The sequence below is a fragment of the Cnephaeus nilssonii genome (genome assembly GCF_951640355.1).
Source record: "Cnephaeus nilssonii genome assembly, chromosome: 5".
Classification (NCBI taxonomy): domain Eukaryota; kingdom Metazoa; phylum Chordata; class Mammalia; order Chiroptera; family Vespertilionidae; genus Cnephaeus; species Cnephaeus nilssonii.
The window spans coordinates 42,189,051-42,204,854 of record NC_137076.1 but is presented as its reverse complement, the minus strand read 5'-3'; the positions used below and the strand labels follow the sequence as shown (position 1 = coordinate 42,204,854).

Here is a 15,804-nt window from a genome sequence, read left to right as displayed (position 1 = left end):
ACAAAATACTAAAATTACAGATTGCTGCAACTGCAAGTTACTTAAAACTTTCTTTTCCATAGTTAAATGATATAATTTTAAAACTCAAAAACATTGTTCCTCAGGAAACAGTCATGAAAACAAAATCAGGAGTTTTCTTTAATTATCCCTATTTCACAATAAGAGTGATAATACTGATTAAAGATACCCAAAGCACAAAAACTACATATAAAAAAGGAAAGAGTACCTCACTCATATTCTAAAGATCATTTTTTAAAATTAAATGTGATTATTTTTAAACCATTAAATGGACTAATGAAATGCCATGGTACTATTTCTGAAGGAGGAGATAAAAATTTGCATTAAGCCATCATCCCTGGAATCTGAATAGAAAAAGCTGCTGCCCATGTTTAGAAGTGGGAGACATTTCTAGTTGAGGCCGTTACTTCCTTGATAAAGGAAGCAGCTTGATGAGTAGGATATGGAAAGCCAGTGACTCCCATTGGAAGGACATTGGGAAAAGCACCAACCCTTTGGAAGAAATACAGGGTGGAGTAGAAGTAGGTTTACAGTTGTTCATATGGAAAATAATACTATAATTAATAATTATAGAAGAATAAACTATTTCGCATATTCACATCTGTAAACCTACTCTTGCCCACCATGTATGTGACTGCAATGACAAAATGGTTTTATAAAGATATTTTACCTACCTTTCTACCTTGTATATTTGTACACTATAGTATCATTACTATAAATTTAATTATAAGGTACTCTAAATTGTGTGAATAAAATACTAAGCAAATTTATATAATCATCACTTATAAAATAGTCATGCCATAAATACATTTATGAAAAAAAGGATAAATAAATACTAAAGTTTTCATTTTGCAAGGCAAAACAACACATAACTGATAGACAAATAGTGCAATACACCATCTCTGCTTATGGTCTGGGCAAGGAGCTCAGCCATCTCCCATGTCAGCCATCTCCCATGTCATGAAACACGTCTGAAATCATAAAGCCTCTCTGGCACATCTGGCAGTAAGTCCTCACTTAACCTCATCTATAAACCAATGTTACCATAGACTAATTGATATAACCAAGAGTTAAGTTCCTAGAGCATATTTCTGGTTATAAAAAAAAATCACCAAAGTTCTAAATAAAGACCTGAAACTATTTTGTAACATAGGAAATACAGTCAAATAATACTATTGTAATAACTATATATGGTGACAGTTGGGTACTGGAAACATCAGGGGGAACACTTTGTAGAGTATACGATTATCTAACCACTGTGCTGTAGACCTGAAACTAATACAAAATAATATTTAGCCCTGACTAGTTTGACTCAGTGGATAGAGCGTCGGCCTGCAGACTGAAAGGTCCCAGGTTCGACTCCGGTCAAGGGCATGTACCTGGGTTGCAGGCACATCCCCAGTAGGAGTGTGCAGGAGGCAGCTGATCGATGTTTCTCTCTCATCGATGTTTCTAACTATCCCTCTCCCTTCCTCTCTGTAAAAAAAATCAATAAAATATATTTTAAAAAATAATAATATTTAATGTAAACTGTAATTGAGATATTTTATATAATTTTTAAATAGGAAAAAAAATGTTAAACAACAAAATAAAAGCGAGCTATACATACATTTAAGAAAAATTTAAAAAACAAGTAAGATCATTGTTTTCCAACCCATTGATCCAGTTTAGGATCACGGGTGGGTGGAACCTCTCCTCATAGCTCAGGGCACAAGGCAGGACCCCAGCCTGGTCCAACGCCCTTCCACCGCAGGAAGCACTCACACCCCACACTCACACAGACTGGGATGGCTTAGAATGCCAGTCACCTAATGTGCATGTCTTTAGGATGTGGACGGAAACACGAGCCCCTGGAGAAAACCCACGTAGACATGGGGAGAATGTGCAAACTCCACACAAACTGTGGCTCCAGGCTGAGAATTGATTTTTTTTTCTTCTCATCAATGTTAAAATAAAACGATATTGAATGAAAAGACATTATTTAAAGACCTGCTGTACTAATAATGCTAAAATAAATTGTTTTCTTTGCTTTCAGGACTAAGCGGTGTGTGCATCCAGCAATGGCATCATTTCCAGATTTATTCCAGGGCAAACTACTTTACATTAATGGTCTTGCTTTTTTTTTTTTTTTTTTTTTTTTTTTTTTTTTTTTGCATCAGAGGAAATGCAACCTTGGCTCTAGTGAGTATTCTGTCCGTCACCTAAGGGAATGATAGTTAAATTTTCATTCCTTCCCACTGATCACCATCATCCACCTCGCACCAGAGCATTCTGGACCTATGACCAAAGATAACTAAAAAAAGTAATGCTAAAGGATTTCACTAGAAGACGGGACTCATCAGCAGATGCAGGCTGGCCTTAACACCCTATGTGGATAGTTTTCTTTGTTTCTGATTTGTAACATATCCTCTTAGACAGGAGCACACTACTAATGGCTCTCAAGCTCCTACACCCACAACCTTAGGTACCAGGCATTCCAGTTCTACCCTGAATACAGAACAGAGGAATGATATGAAAGCAAGGAGAAAGAGATTGAGGGCAAAGCAAACAATTAGCAGGAAATGATAAAAAATGCCTATCAGTGGGCACAGAGACTATTCTCAAGCGATATTCTGATGCTGAAAAAGATACAGTAGCTACTAATATTTTCCTCCCAGAACCGGATTCACCTTCTTTCTTTCCATGTTAATCCTTTCCCATTACAGAGGACATTGGCTCATCTCTCTTGTAGCCAGCTATAGCCACATCACTAAGTTCAGGCCTTTGGAATATACTAGTACACAGAAATTAATGGGTGACATGTTCAGGTCAATTCTAGGACAAGCTGCATGTCCTAGACCCGTGGTCGGCAAACTTTGGCTCGCGAGCCACATGCGGCTCTTTGGCCCCTTGAGTGTGGCTCTTCCGCAAAATACCACGGCCTGGGCAAGTCTATTTTGAAGAAGTGGTGTTAGAAGAAGTTTAAAAAAAATGGCTCTCAAAAGAAATTTCAATCGTTGTACTGTTGATATTTGGCTCTGTTGACTGATGAGTTTGCCGACCACTGTCCTAGACTTTCTCTTAAATCCTTCCTACTGGATAGGAAATGTCAATTTATGGAGAACCCTGAGAGAATCACCCTGAAAGTCCAAGCCTGGACAGCTCACTTCCTGATGGTGATATGGTTGGGGAATAAAATTCTGTCTTAATTCAGGCACTTGGGTCCAGAGGCCCCTTTTGCAGAATCTTAACCTATTTCTAAGTGATACATTGGCAATTGTAAGAGAGACAGAAGGGAAAGAAAGAAACCTGGACTGTGTGTAAAATACCTGGATTCAGCCACATAACCTTTCATTGAAGTAGACCAGTTGAAAAACAAAGGGAAGATATTGGTCTCTGATATTACTTAGCGGGCAACATTTAAAGACTTTAGAGCACCAAAATTATGTGGTCAAAGAGAAACTATGGAAAAAGAATTGGATGAATTGGCAGAGGAACTACCAACATGCATACAATTAGCATCTACTGATACTTCTTTAAAACGGAACATGACAGCTCTGACAGCATGCATAGCATGTCCATTTTGGCCCATTGGGAACTCATGGACTAAGGCAGTTTAGTACATGAAACCTTATATTCTATAAAAATTAAATGTTCATTCAAATTACAAAACTAAGCTGGAGATAGTCAGAAATGGAAGTAAAATGGTTAATAAAAAGCAATACAGTTCTAAAAGCCTTTATTAAGGACAGTTCAATTGGCAATGTGCCTTTAACACAGTATTCCTTCACTTAGTATATATTTTTCTAATGCTAACACTGACCCAGTCACTGTGCTAATGCTTAGTGAACTGTAGGAATTTGAAAGGAGAGAGAGAGACTAAAATATATAGCTGTAGAGAGTTCACAGTGTAATAGGGTAGCCAAATATGGGAACTAGGAGGGGTAGAAAAGATGAAAGGATTTTCATAAATGGAAAGGGCATGTAAATACTCCAGCTTATAGAAGTGGGGCAGGCTGAGAAGACAATTCACAGATCAGTCTTTAAAAATAGATACATAAAATAATTCTGGCCCACCTCATGAAAAGTAAAGTTGTATAAGAACATCAAATGCCACTCTGAGTCAGAATCATGAGATCTAAAAGCAGTCTTATTGTAAGAGTAGGAAAATAAATGCTTTTATAGCAGTACACAGTGTTCCCTTTGTATGTCTAGCTAAAAAGTTTAAGCATATAATCTCAAACAAGCTGACTTTCCATAAAAACCAGAAGGCACACAGTGACCACACATATACCAGCAAATGAGATTATGTTCTGAATTTTTGGAATAAAATATTTCATCAGAAACAAAACAACAACAACAAAAAAAAACAACAAACTAATATACCAAAAAAATACCTAACAGATGTCTTAATATTTTAGAAAGAATATCTTCTTCTAATTAGCATAGCCTATATAATGATCTATACTAATAAAAGGGTAATATGCTAATTAGACTGGGAGACCTTCCGGACATCCTTCCAGACAAAGCCATGGTGGCAGGGCTGAGGCAGAGGCAGTTAGGGGCAATCAGGCCAGGAGGGGAGAGCAGTTGGGGGTGATCAGGCTGGCGGGGGTGGGGGGACAGTTGGGGGTGAGCAGGCTGGCAGAAGGGGGCAGTTGGGGGCGAGCAGGCTGGCAGTGGGGGGCAGTTGGGGGTGAGCAGGCTGGCAGGCAGAGTGGTTAGGGGTGATCAGACAGGCAAGCAGATGAGCGGTTAGGAGCCAGTGGTCCCGGATTGCGAGAGGGATGTCCAATTGCCAGTTTAGGCCCAATCCCACAGGGGTTCCAAATTGGAGAGGTTGCAGGCTGGGCTGAGGGACACCTCCCCCCTCCCTCCCCCCCGTGCACGAATTTCATGCACTGGGCCACTAGTCCTATATAATAAGAGAGTAATATGCAAATAGACTGAAGGGAAGAACAATCGAACAACCAATCAAAGCATAACATGCTAATGATATGCTAAGGCTGCTCAACCGCTCACTATGAAGTGCACTGACCACCAGGGGGCAGACAGTCAACTGGTCGACCAGTCGCTATGACATACACTGACCATCAGGGGGCAGATGCTCTGACTGGTAGGTTAGCTTGCTGCTGGGGTCCGGCCGATAGGGACTGAGCAAGATGGCCCAGACATGCCCTGAAACCCTCCTGCGCCCCTCCCTGGCCTGATCGTGCACCGGTGGGGTCCCTCAGCCTGGCCTGTGCCCTCTCACAATCCGGGACCCCTTCGGGGATGTCGGAGAGCTGGTTTCATCCCTGGTTTCAGCCCGATCCCACAGGCCACTCCCCTTGGGAGGGCACCAGATGCAGGGCTCATGGCTGGCCAGCGCTGCTGCGGCAGCGCGAGCCTCTCCTGATTGGGACTGATTGGGCTCGAGCTCGCAGCAGGCACAGTGGGGCCGGGATGAGCAGGAGCAGCAGGTAGGAGCTGCAGGTTGCATTGGACTGCAGGTTTCAGCCCGATCCCTGCAGGCCACACAGAGGGACCCCACCCACGCATGAATTCATTCACCAGGCCTCTAGTAAATATATAATACAATAAATAATCTCCATGATTTTCTAATTATTATAGCTGTTACCGATTTGAAGACACACATATACAAACATATAAAGTATATATGCATTTATGCATAGACCTACTTATGCATACCTAGAATCATATATGACATATATATACATACACAGGACAATTTATTTCTTAACCTTTTGCACTCGGATGTCGAGTGTGATGGTTATTGAATGTATCAATAATTTGAAATATAAAAAAATCTAAATAAATAAGTTTGTATGAAAAGAAACTCCAGTTTTTTATTCTATTGCTGCGCTTTGTAAAATCTGGGGTATTTAAAAAATTAAATCCCGAGTAGAATAAAGGAATCGAGAAAAAAGCAAGCAAGTGCAAAGGGTTAAACCACTTAATTATAATTTCCTAATAATTCACTAGAAGTTATGAAAGCTAGAGTTAAAAGTGTTGCACACTTCCCTATAATTTCTGTTAGAATGAACCCATACCAAATTGACTACATTTCCAATTCAATTCAGACTTCCTGTTGGGGTCTGATGATGTGATACCAGCCCTTCCTAACAGCCCTCTCCAGAAACCAGCAGATCAGTGGGCATCCTCTGACCTGCCATTCTAAAATGACATCGGACTAGATAAAACCAGTCTTAGATCCTGCCTGGTGAGTATGGTACTGATGGTGGTCGGTGGGGGTGTGGGGGACATTAAGAAATAGGGATGTGGAGATTGTACCAGAACCACTGCGTAACTAGGACCCAATAACAAGGATAGAGGACAGGATGCTGCATGGGGCTAGCCCTTTGTTGCTATAGTAACTCATTGTCTGCCCAAATCTTCAAAGATTGCCTAATGCTTCTTTCAAGAAGGCAATTGCCTCTCTCTTGATTACATCCCCAGATGATTTAAACAATATAAATAGTCCAACATCAAAAACATTGCATGCTATAGTCTTTACCAGCTCTGATCTGTAAATATGCATACTATATTCAAAGGCTTTTATGACTTTTTAAACACTCTGTGGCCCATAGTCAATCAAGGATCAAAAAGAAAGAGAAACACTCATGAGAATGCAACAAATTAACTGTGAAGAATTCCCATGGAGAGACTACGTTCTCAACTATGATAAAATATAGATAATAGTTACCACAGTTAAACATATTGTTTCATGATGAGGAACACTTAAAATGTGTGTGTGTTTTTTTCATCAGAATAGGTTCTCAAAAAAAAAAAAAAAAGAAGAAGAAGAAGAATAGGTTCTCTATTATTGAGAAACTATTCCTGAACAGAGAGAATAGTTGGTTATTTGTTAAATTTCTTCAAATTAGTATTAATGATTTAATTTTATTTTTGGTACACTACTTTTTAAAAAGTAAAGTAGTACAACATTCTTGCCTACCATTAATATATCACAAAGGTAATCATTGCCCTATATGTATATGACATCATCCCATTTTACAACTTAAATATATAATTTTATTTGTCAATTATATCTCAATTAAAATGTTTTAATTTAAAAATAGTACCACAAAGGAGGAGCCCTCGGTGTTAAGGTCATGCTGGCTATTCAGGAAACAGAGCCATGGTACATCATAAATCTAAGGGAAGTACTGAAAGCATTCTTCCAAGATTCTCACTGTTTGAATTTTAATATTTTTTAAAGCAATACAGTAGGCATAGAAACCAACTGTCTTATTTACTTTTTAACAGCAGTAAAAGTTGATAGATTCTCAGGGGGCTTTATTCCTTGTAGCCACTAATGCCAGGAAATATCCCTTCAACAACCATCATCTCTTAAATAATCTGTCCACTCTAGAACCTCAACTGAGATGAAAAAGGGAAATACAGTAAGTTAAGAAAAGTCTACTTACTATACAATATATCCAAAGCAGGCATTTTTAAAAAGTCAATTTATAATTTGATTGCCTCTGAGACACTGTATTTTACATTTTCTCATTTTACATATCCTTTAACTTATATTAAGGTTGAATTTTTAAAGGTGACTTGCAATACTTTCCTACTGCTTTCAATATATCTAAAGAATATTAAAAATCACTTAAGGAATAAATGTAAACTGAAGTTGATTGTGGGTTTTGCAACACAAATAGTAACCATTTCTTAAAACAACTTTCAAAATGAGCCTCGGGTTTTTTGTTCCTTTGCCTTATCTAAAGTAAAATAATTATACCCCAAATATAGCATGCTGGTTCTAGTTACTATACTTGTTTTTAAATGTGTTGACTTCTCTATATCTTTAGGTTAAACTTTTATTTTTCCTAACATAGGAATTAAAATATCAACAGCTATTTTTATGCAAATAACAAAATATATTAATAATTTCAAAGGTATAAAAGTTCTCTGTCTATATAATCACATTTTATACACTTTAAAGGGCAACAAAACTTTTTTCCAAAGAGCAATGCTAGTATAAAGTGGTCAAAATTATTTGGAAGTTTCTTCTATATTAATACATATTCTTTGTAAGCTGGCATTTGGTTTTATAATTTCTCTGTTTCACATGGAGGAAATTGAGAAAATGAGTCATCAATGACAGGATTTCTAGTCTTCATTCATCTACTCTCCCATAACACTTTCTATCCATGCTCTTTATCCCTAAAGCCTTATTATATATGATATATTATATACTTATATCACATATATTAATCACACTAATTTTAAAAATCACTCAGTTAAATATGATGATAAATTGTACTATCAAATATTAATCAAAACATTTTTCAAAACATTTTTTCATATGTAATTCAAAAGAAGATATACTTCAAACTCTCATCAAGAAGTTACTTGTCCGATAATGCTGACTGTGTAAAACAGTCACATAACAAAAGGTAAGGATTAATTATAGTATTAATTATGCTGAAGTACCCAAAGTTGTTTTTTTTTTCCCTAAGTGAAATTTATTATGTTTTATGGGACTAAAGCACTAAATAGAAGTATGTTAGCAAACTGTAAATAAAAGAAGTTCACAGTTCCTTCTTTCTGTGCCATTATATAAAGTAAATATTCAATTCCATTACTTAAGATGTCAATGCTGATGCAGAACAGTTAAAGGTATATTCATGCAGTACAGATTTCAAGCACTGCCTCATAACCATGGACTTCCAGCTGAAATTGAACCAAAAAAAAAAAAAAATGAACAACATCCTGAAAGACACAAAAATATTATTAAGCTAGTGATTCCCAAAAAGGGGAAAGAAAAATATGTAAATTATGAGTGGGGTGAATGGTCTAAATAAGGATTGCCTATTATGTACTCTGATTTTAGGTCACACTGTCAGCATGCATTTTAGCATGTTAATGATAAGCAACAGGTAGTTAATGGGGGGGAAAAGATAGCACTTATCTTCTCCATGCCCTCTGGAAGTCACCCTTACACAAATAAAATAAACCATCATTACAGTTTCACGTTTTGCATGTGCATCCAAACAGATATTTGCCAAAAATATTTCAGTAAATCCCTCACTTAAATTTAATATGTAATTGCGATGAATTTCCCCCCAAAGGTCACATAAAAATAACTGAAAATACTATAGCAATAAATAGTCTAGTCCGTCTTTATATAAGTTGGCTGAATGACTCCTAGAATATTTAATTCATTCAGGCAACTCAGCTTGCCTCAGTAGTTCAAATCAAACACATTTACAAACTTCCCAAGTATAGACCGGTTGCTCTTAATAATTCAATAAAGTAATTTGAATAAAGTCACAATACTAAGATATTTCAGATTTAAAATATAATTTCGAGATGAAAGCCTAAAATTCATTTTTAAAGTATTTTAACGCAGCCATTAAGAAATGAAATGCCATACGTGAAGTGAAGCACTGTTCAAATACTGAGAGAATGTCACTATTTTTCCAAGTGAGGGCACGATAAAGGGAAATTCTTCCCCAGGTTTAGAAATAATCTCATTTGTTTGCTTGACTTTTTTATTTTTTTACTTTTATTTTTTTTACTCAATATTAGCATAAACAGAAATAAAACAAACGTGTGGGAGGCTGCTTTTATAAGAGCACTCATCTATAGCAAAATGTTTAAGCCTTGTTCATAAGGCATGTAAGCAAAGCCCTCCATTAAGTATTATCATCATTATCGTTTTTCATCCCCATACCCATGCCTAGTATTAATGAGCTACATCTAATTTTAAAGTAAAAAAAAAAAAATAGCGTTTCAGGAATCCATGTGCCAGAATCAGCTACATGTTAGATTTGGCTTGTCAGCGATTTCCCGTGAGGGGTGTTAGGAGAAGGGGTGGAGGAGCCAAGAAGAAAACTAGTCTAAGCGCCCATTGATTTTTTTTCCCCAAAATCGTGACAGTGTGTGAACTGATGAGAGAAGTGAAGTCACCTGCACGTAGTGCACTGCAGAAGGACTCCAGGAGAAATGCCCTCACGTGTCCCAGGCAGGGTGGGCAGTGTGCCTGTGACTCTCTCCCGCTCCCTTGCAGGCCTTTGGGGTCTCAAGGGTGGGCTGGGGACGGTCCTCACCCTCCTCCCGGGACAACTTGGGTTGAATGCGTGCAGATGAACCGCGCTCTGGACGCGGTACCAGCTCTTGGGCTGCTTCATTCGGCTCAGGTGGGGAAACCAATGATCTGACTATCAGGGTTCCCGGCGCCGAGGCAAACAAGCTTCCACTCCTAACACCTGGCTGCGTCCCCAGAACCCGCCAGGAAACTCCCCGGGACGGTCCACCGTTTAACCCCTTCGGTGCTGCCACCTGAGGACTGCGCCTCCACGCGCCCCCCCCACCACCCCCCCCCCCCCCCCCCGGCCTCACCCCGCAGATTTCACCAGGTTCATTTTGGGATAAAAAGGCAATCGAACGCACCGAAAACACGTTCAGTCTTAAAGTGAATGCTGATGCACCACCCATCGGATCAGCAATGTTGTGTCACCAGGAGCAGTTCAACTTCTGCCGACGGGTGCCGCCCAGCAACCCCCCCGCCGCCCTCTGAAGAGCGGGCATTTATAAATCTTACATCTTCCTTCCTCCTCCCTCCAATTCCTTAATGGACCATTAGTCACGAGATCGATCCTCGTTCCTTTCGTAGCAACACAGCGCCGAAGCACATCTGCTGTGTTTCCTGGTGCCGGGAGCACCGTGCAAAAGTTGAGAAGGGCGAGCCAGCACTTTGCAAACCTTCGGAGGAGGCCGGAGGGGCCGGGGGACGGTGAGGTGGGGACCGGGCGAGACCCCAACTCCGGGGGCTGCGGGCCGGCGAGCCCTTCCCGCGGCGCCACCCGTCGGGAGGGGGCAGCGGAACCGCCAACTTCCCGGCCGCGGCGCGCCCCGCGGCGGCTCCCCAAACCCCGCGGCCGGGCCAGCCGAGCCCGACGCCCGCCCGCCCGCCCGCCCGCCCCCGGCCGCTGCGGGCCTCGCCCGGAGCCGCTCCCCGGTGAGCCGGGGGATGGGGCGCGCAGCACTTACGTCTCGGAATTTGTTCCACTGTCCGACCTCCTTGTCGTACTGAGAGATGGTGGTGAGCCATTGTTTATCGTCCAGGAAATTGCCGCCGTCCGACCGCCCCCCGGCCGCAGCCACGGCCGCGGCAGCTGCGAGAGCCTGACTGCACCAGGCGGCCGCGCACACGCACAGCACGGCCGGCACCTTGAGCATCTGGGAAAGGAGACACAAGCGGGGATGGAGCGGGGGGAGCGGTGTCAGGCAGGGGCCCCGGAGACCGGGGAGACCCTGGCCAACAGGCAGCGGCAAGGACGGGGACCGGAGGGGACAGGCAGGGACAGGCTTTCCCCCCCCAAACCCGGCACTCACAGACGCAGACCCGCAGACCCGGGGGAGGAGAGGTGGGTGGAAGGGAGGGAGCCCCGGCCGCGGCAGCCCGAGCCCGGGGAAGAATGCTTCCTGGCACACCATCACCTTGCTGTGAGCCCGCACGGTGCTCGCAGCTCCGGCTGGAAAGGCGGCGGGGCTCGGCCAACTCGCAGGTTTCAGGAGCCGCCGCTCGCGTCGCCGTCTGGAGCGGTCCAGTCAGCTCCCAGCGCCGGGCGCGCTCCGCGTCCCCACTCCCCCCGCGCGCTGCTCTCCGCTTACTCCGGTTGGCTCACCCCCTCCCTCCCCCAGCCTTCCTTTTTTTTTTTTTTTTTTTTTCCCCTCTTCCACCTCCTCCTATCCTACCTTCCTCTCTCTCTGGATACGAGCTGCAGTTAACTCCGGATGCGCCGCTGGCTGGAGGCAGAGGATGCGCTGGCTCTTCGCCTAAGAATCCTTAGCAGCTTTCTAACCTCTCCCCGCCAGGAGAGCTTCTGGGGTTCGCCTCACAGACTGGCCGTTCTCTCTGCTCCCGGATTTATTTAACGCGAAGCGTGCTGCACCTCTGGTAGTTGCCTTGGCTCTGCATTTTCCAAGTCAGGTCTGGAGAAAACTTTATGCATCATCACCAAGACCCAAAGACCAAAGAATCCCTTGGACTTAAGGCAAAACCATCTCTCCTATTAGAGGGTAGAATTCTTTTCCTGAGAGAGAGAGAGAGAGAGAGAGAGAGAGAGAGAGAGAGAGAGAGAGAGAGAGAGAGAATAATTCTTTTTCTTTGCGAGAGAGAGAGAGAGAGAGAGAGAAGAAAGAAAGAAAAAGAAAGAAAGAAAGAAAGAAAGAAAGAAAGAAAGAAAGAAAGGAAGGAAGGAAGACAGGAAGGAAGGAAGGAAGGAAGGAAGGAAGGAAGGAAGGAAGAAAGAAAGAAAGAAAGAAAGAAAGAAAGAAAGAAAGAAAGAAAGACAGGAAGGAAGGAAGGAAGGAAGGAAGAAAGAAAGAAAGAAAGAAAGAAAGAAAGAAAGAAAGAAAGAAAGAAAGAAAGGAAGGAAGGAAGACAGGAAGGAAGGAAGGAAGGAAGGAAGGAAGGAAGGAAGGAAGGAAGAAAGAAAGAAAGAAAGAAAGAAAGAAAGAAAGAAAGAAAGAGAAAGAATCATGACCAGGTAGGGCTTTTGAGTGCACCTAAATCTCCCAACTACCATAAGATATTGTCCCGGAATAAAAATTACTCGGCAACTGTATTTTACATTCTAGTATCTGGATCAGAAACTATAAAAGCCCAATCTATGCCTCCCTCCTGCAAAGTGGAAGAGAGTTTTGAAGACCTAATACTAATTTTGCCCTCCAAACTCCAATTATGACAAAATACTGGGCTCTCCATTGTTTTTCCACATAGTATTCTAAATAAATTGGAAGGAAATCCGTGATTAGCCCCCTGTAAAGAAAATCTCTCCCAAGACTTAGAGGATTTTGGTGAAGTAATTATTATATGCAAATCAAGAGATTTATGGAGGCTAAAAACTGCAATAACTTTATGTATTTCGATTAAATTATTAAAGATTATTTTAGCCAAAACAACAGCTCCCAAAGTTATGACCTTTGAAATGTTCATGTAGCTTCCACACATCAGAAACTGTTTGAATAGCAGCAGTACTTTCTCATATTTTCCATGTCAATCTCATAACACCTGTGTAATGTTTTTCAAACTATATTAAAATAGGAATTGAACACAATGATTAATATTGGCTTCTAATTTTTAAATGTAGGATTTCAAAGTAAATCTATAATATGTAAAATAAATAAAAGAAAAAAACCTGCCATTTTAAAAAAAAACAACACTCGGATATTTCCCTCAATTTCTCTCCTTTTCATTGTGGTGAATGATGGTGGTGGGGGAATGGTGGGGGGAGGTTGAACAAACACCAGAATTTATAATTACAATTCATAGAAGTCCTGACTGATGTAAACACATGTCAGATTTCAGTGAGATCTATAAACCTATAAACCAGGAGGTCCCAGTTCTATTCTGGATCGGAGCACATTCCTGGGTTGGGGGGAGGGGGGCTCCAATCCCCATTGGGGGGCATGCAGGAGGCAGCCTATCAGTGATTCTCTCTCATCATTGGTATTACTATCTCTCTCCCTCTCCCTTCCTCTCTGAAATAAACAAAAATATATTTTTTCAAAAAAGAATACTGAAATGTATTATTCTCCAAAGATATTTATTTTGGCCTAGTCACGGATGGACATGCCATGTACTTTAGCATATTCTAATTCTTGATTAGAATATCATAGGCAATCATTAGAAGATCCATCCTCCACTCTCACCTCTTCCTGCTTTCGGTCCTTCATCCCTCCGCATCCCCAGCCAAACCTCTTTAACTCAAATTTTGAAGAAGTAGTTTCCATTCAATTCAAAGAGAATATTTTAAAATGTTTAAAAATCTCATTCTTCAAAACTTAAATCTGATGGATAAAGTACAGAAATTGTGCCTTAGATGTAACTCTGATGCACAGCAAGTCAGTAATTGCTAAATTAAACATGACCTTCTCACCTTTGTAAGCTACCTTTTGAAAAGATATATGTGACACAAAGTATTTGATGAGAGATGATACACCAACACTCTCCTGCTTGGGCATCCATTATTATTTTAGCATAGTAATTGTCACTTAATAATAACATAATCACCTTTAGATTTCAGGGAGCATATCTACTTATTTTTATACCTCAGTTTATTACACCAAAATGCATAAATCTCACTGGTGAACCTGACATGTTCATAGAAACTCTTCACATCTAGCTTTTATTGGCAAGTTCCCAAAATGCAGCTTCACCTGGACTACTGCAAGATGTAAAAATGTGTTGAACACACAATGACAGTTACACTGTCTGGGAGAAAAGCCTCTATTAGGGTATCAAACTCCAGATCTGGTAACATCAGAATTTACCAACAAATTGCACGTTGGAAAAGCTCTGAGTCAAAAGAGGTAGAATGAGCCTGTCTCCAGCGTATCTGTGCTGGTCTGGTACAGTGCAGCTCATCTCTCTCTACCAGTAGGGCTCCTTAAACCTCTGCCATTCTCCACAGCCACTGTCATTGTCAAGGCTAAGCTTCTGGGCATGTTGGTGGTGCAAGTAAAAGTCTGCTAAGTATGATGGTGTGATGTTATTAATCACAGGAATGGCTCCTCTCAATTTCTCTGTATAACAGGATGTTTGGGTCTTCAAAGAGCCTGCTTTTAAAATTTAAATAATCCTGAGAGAATTCACACTTCAGTAAACACCTTGGTTATCAGTTAACAGCTCAATGGGGATTCATTGAAAGCTTGCTGAGAGCAAAACGCAGCTGGGAAGAGTACAGGAAAAGTTTTAAGTGGGAGGTAAGATATGGAAGGGGTAGTTAGTAACCTCGCACAGTGTGAATACAGAGGGGAAAATTCACTGACTGCTTCCTAATTTTATTGAGAATCAGCATGGAAAAGTGGGAAAGCTAAAAAAGGAGAAATTAGAGTGGAGTTGTTATAGGCAGTTAGGCCTGCATGAGCAGAGCAAGGACAATGGCCAGATACAGAAACTCACTAGGGCAAAAAGCCCAAGCATGGGGCAGAACTGGGAAAACAAGAACCTTGCCCCCAGGTAAACTATCCTTCCCTGGCATATCCCTGGTCATGCAATTTTGACCCCCTGACCTTTTCCCCCCCTAAAGATAACATCTAGGCCTCAGTTATATTTCAGCTCCAGGCCCAGAAAAGCAGCAAAACCAAACAAGTGATGCCATGGCTGCCTCCGGAACAGCTGCATTGACTAATGACTCCCGGCCCTGGGGATGACCCATCAGTGGAGATCCATAATCTCAAAGAGCACACCTGGAAAGCTGATGAATATCCTATTGAGACCCTCCCTAAGATTTCAACCTGCAAGAGAGATAAATACACTCAGGATGAAGGGCCCAGCGCACACCCTGTCCCACAGGGGAGCATGCTGCTCCATTCCCTCCCCCCCTCTTCCTTCTAAGGGACTCCATAATACTTGCAAGCAGGGGAGTAATGGGCAGCAGCAGCTCCTCCCAGCTAACCCGCTGAACTTGTCTCCAAGGCCCCCTTTCCTCTGACTTCTCAGTGAGCCAAAGCAGCCCGCCTAGGCTCTCCTGTCACTTCTATGACCTTCCTTGTTTCACTGTCCTCAGTATATTTTTGCTATGTCCTATAAATTCCTACTTACTTTGCTACACTTTGTCTCTTGATTGAAATATTTCCTTCAAGAAGACAAGAACCAGAGTCTCATTGTCTCCCCAGTAACAGTGGTACCAGAAAAGTAAGTAGCCGGGCTAGCCCTTGGTGTTGTTTCTGGTCATGCTTCACAAAATTGGATCTCACAGCAAGCCACAGGTCTTCAGATTCCCAGACCCCTTTCTGTCACTGCTGTCACCTCATGCCAGATAATAGCTTATATACAGTAGGAAA

At 41.6% G+C, this 15,804-nt stretch overlaps 1 protein-coding gene across 1 annotated transcript in view; it reads right to left on the bottom strand.

Moving 5' to 3' along the window:
* The window catches only part of SPOCK3 (SPARC (osteonectin), cwcv and kazal like domains proteoglycan 3), a 354,386-nt gene extending 342,815 nt beyond the window's left edge, over positions 1-11,571 (bottom strand). The window contains exons 1-2 of the mRNA XM_079770309.1: positions 11,452-11,571; positions 11,002-11,190 (exon numbers count right to left, since the gene is read on the bottom strand). Of these exons, the coding sequence (XP_079626435.1) occupies positions 11,002-11,190 (189 nt within the window). The 5' untranslated portion in view covers positions 11,452-11,571. The remainder of the gene's footprint in view (positions 1-11,001; positions 11,191-11,451) is intronic.
* Between the last annotated feature and the right edge of the window lie 4,233 nt (positions 11,572-15,804).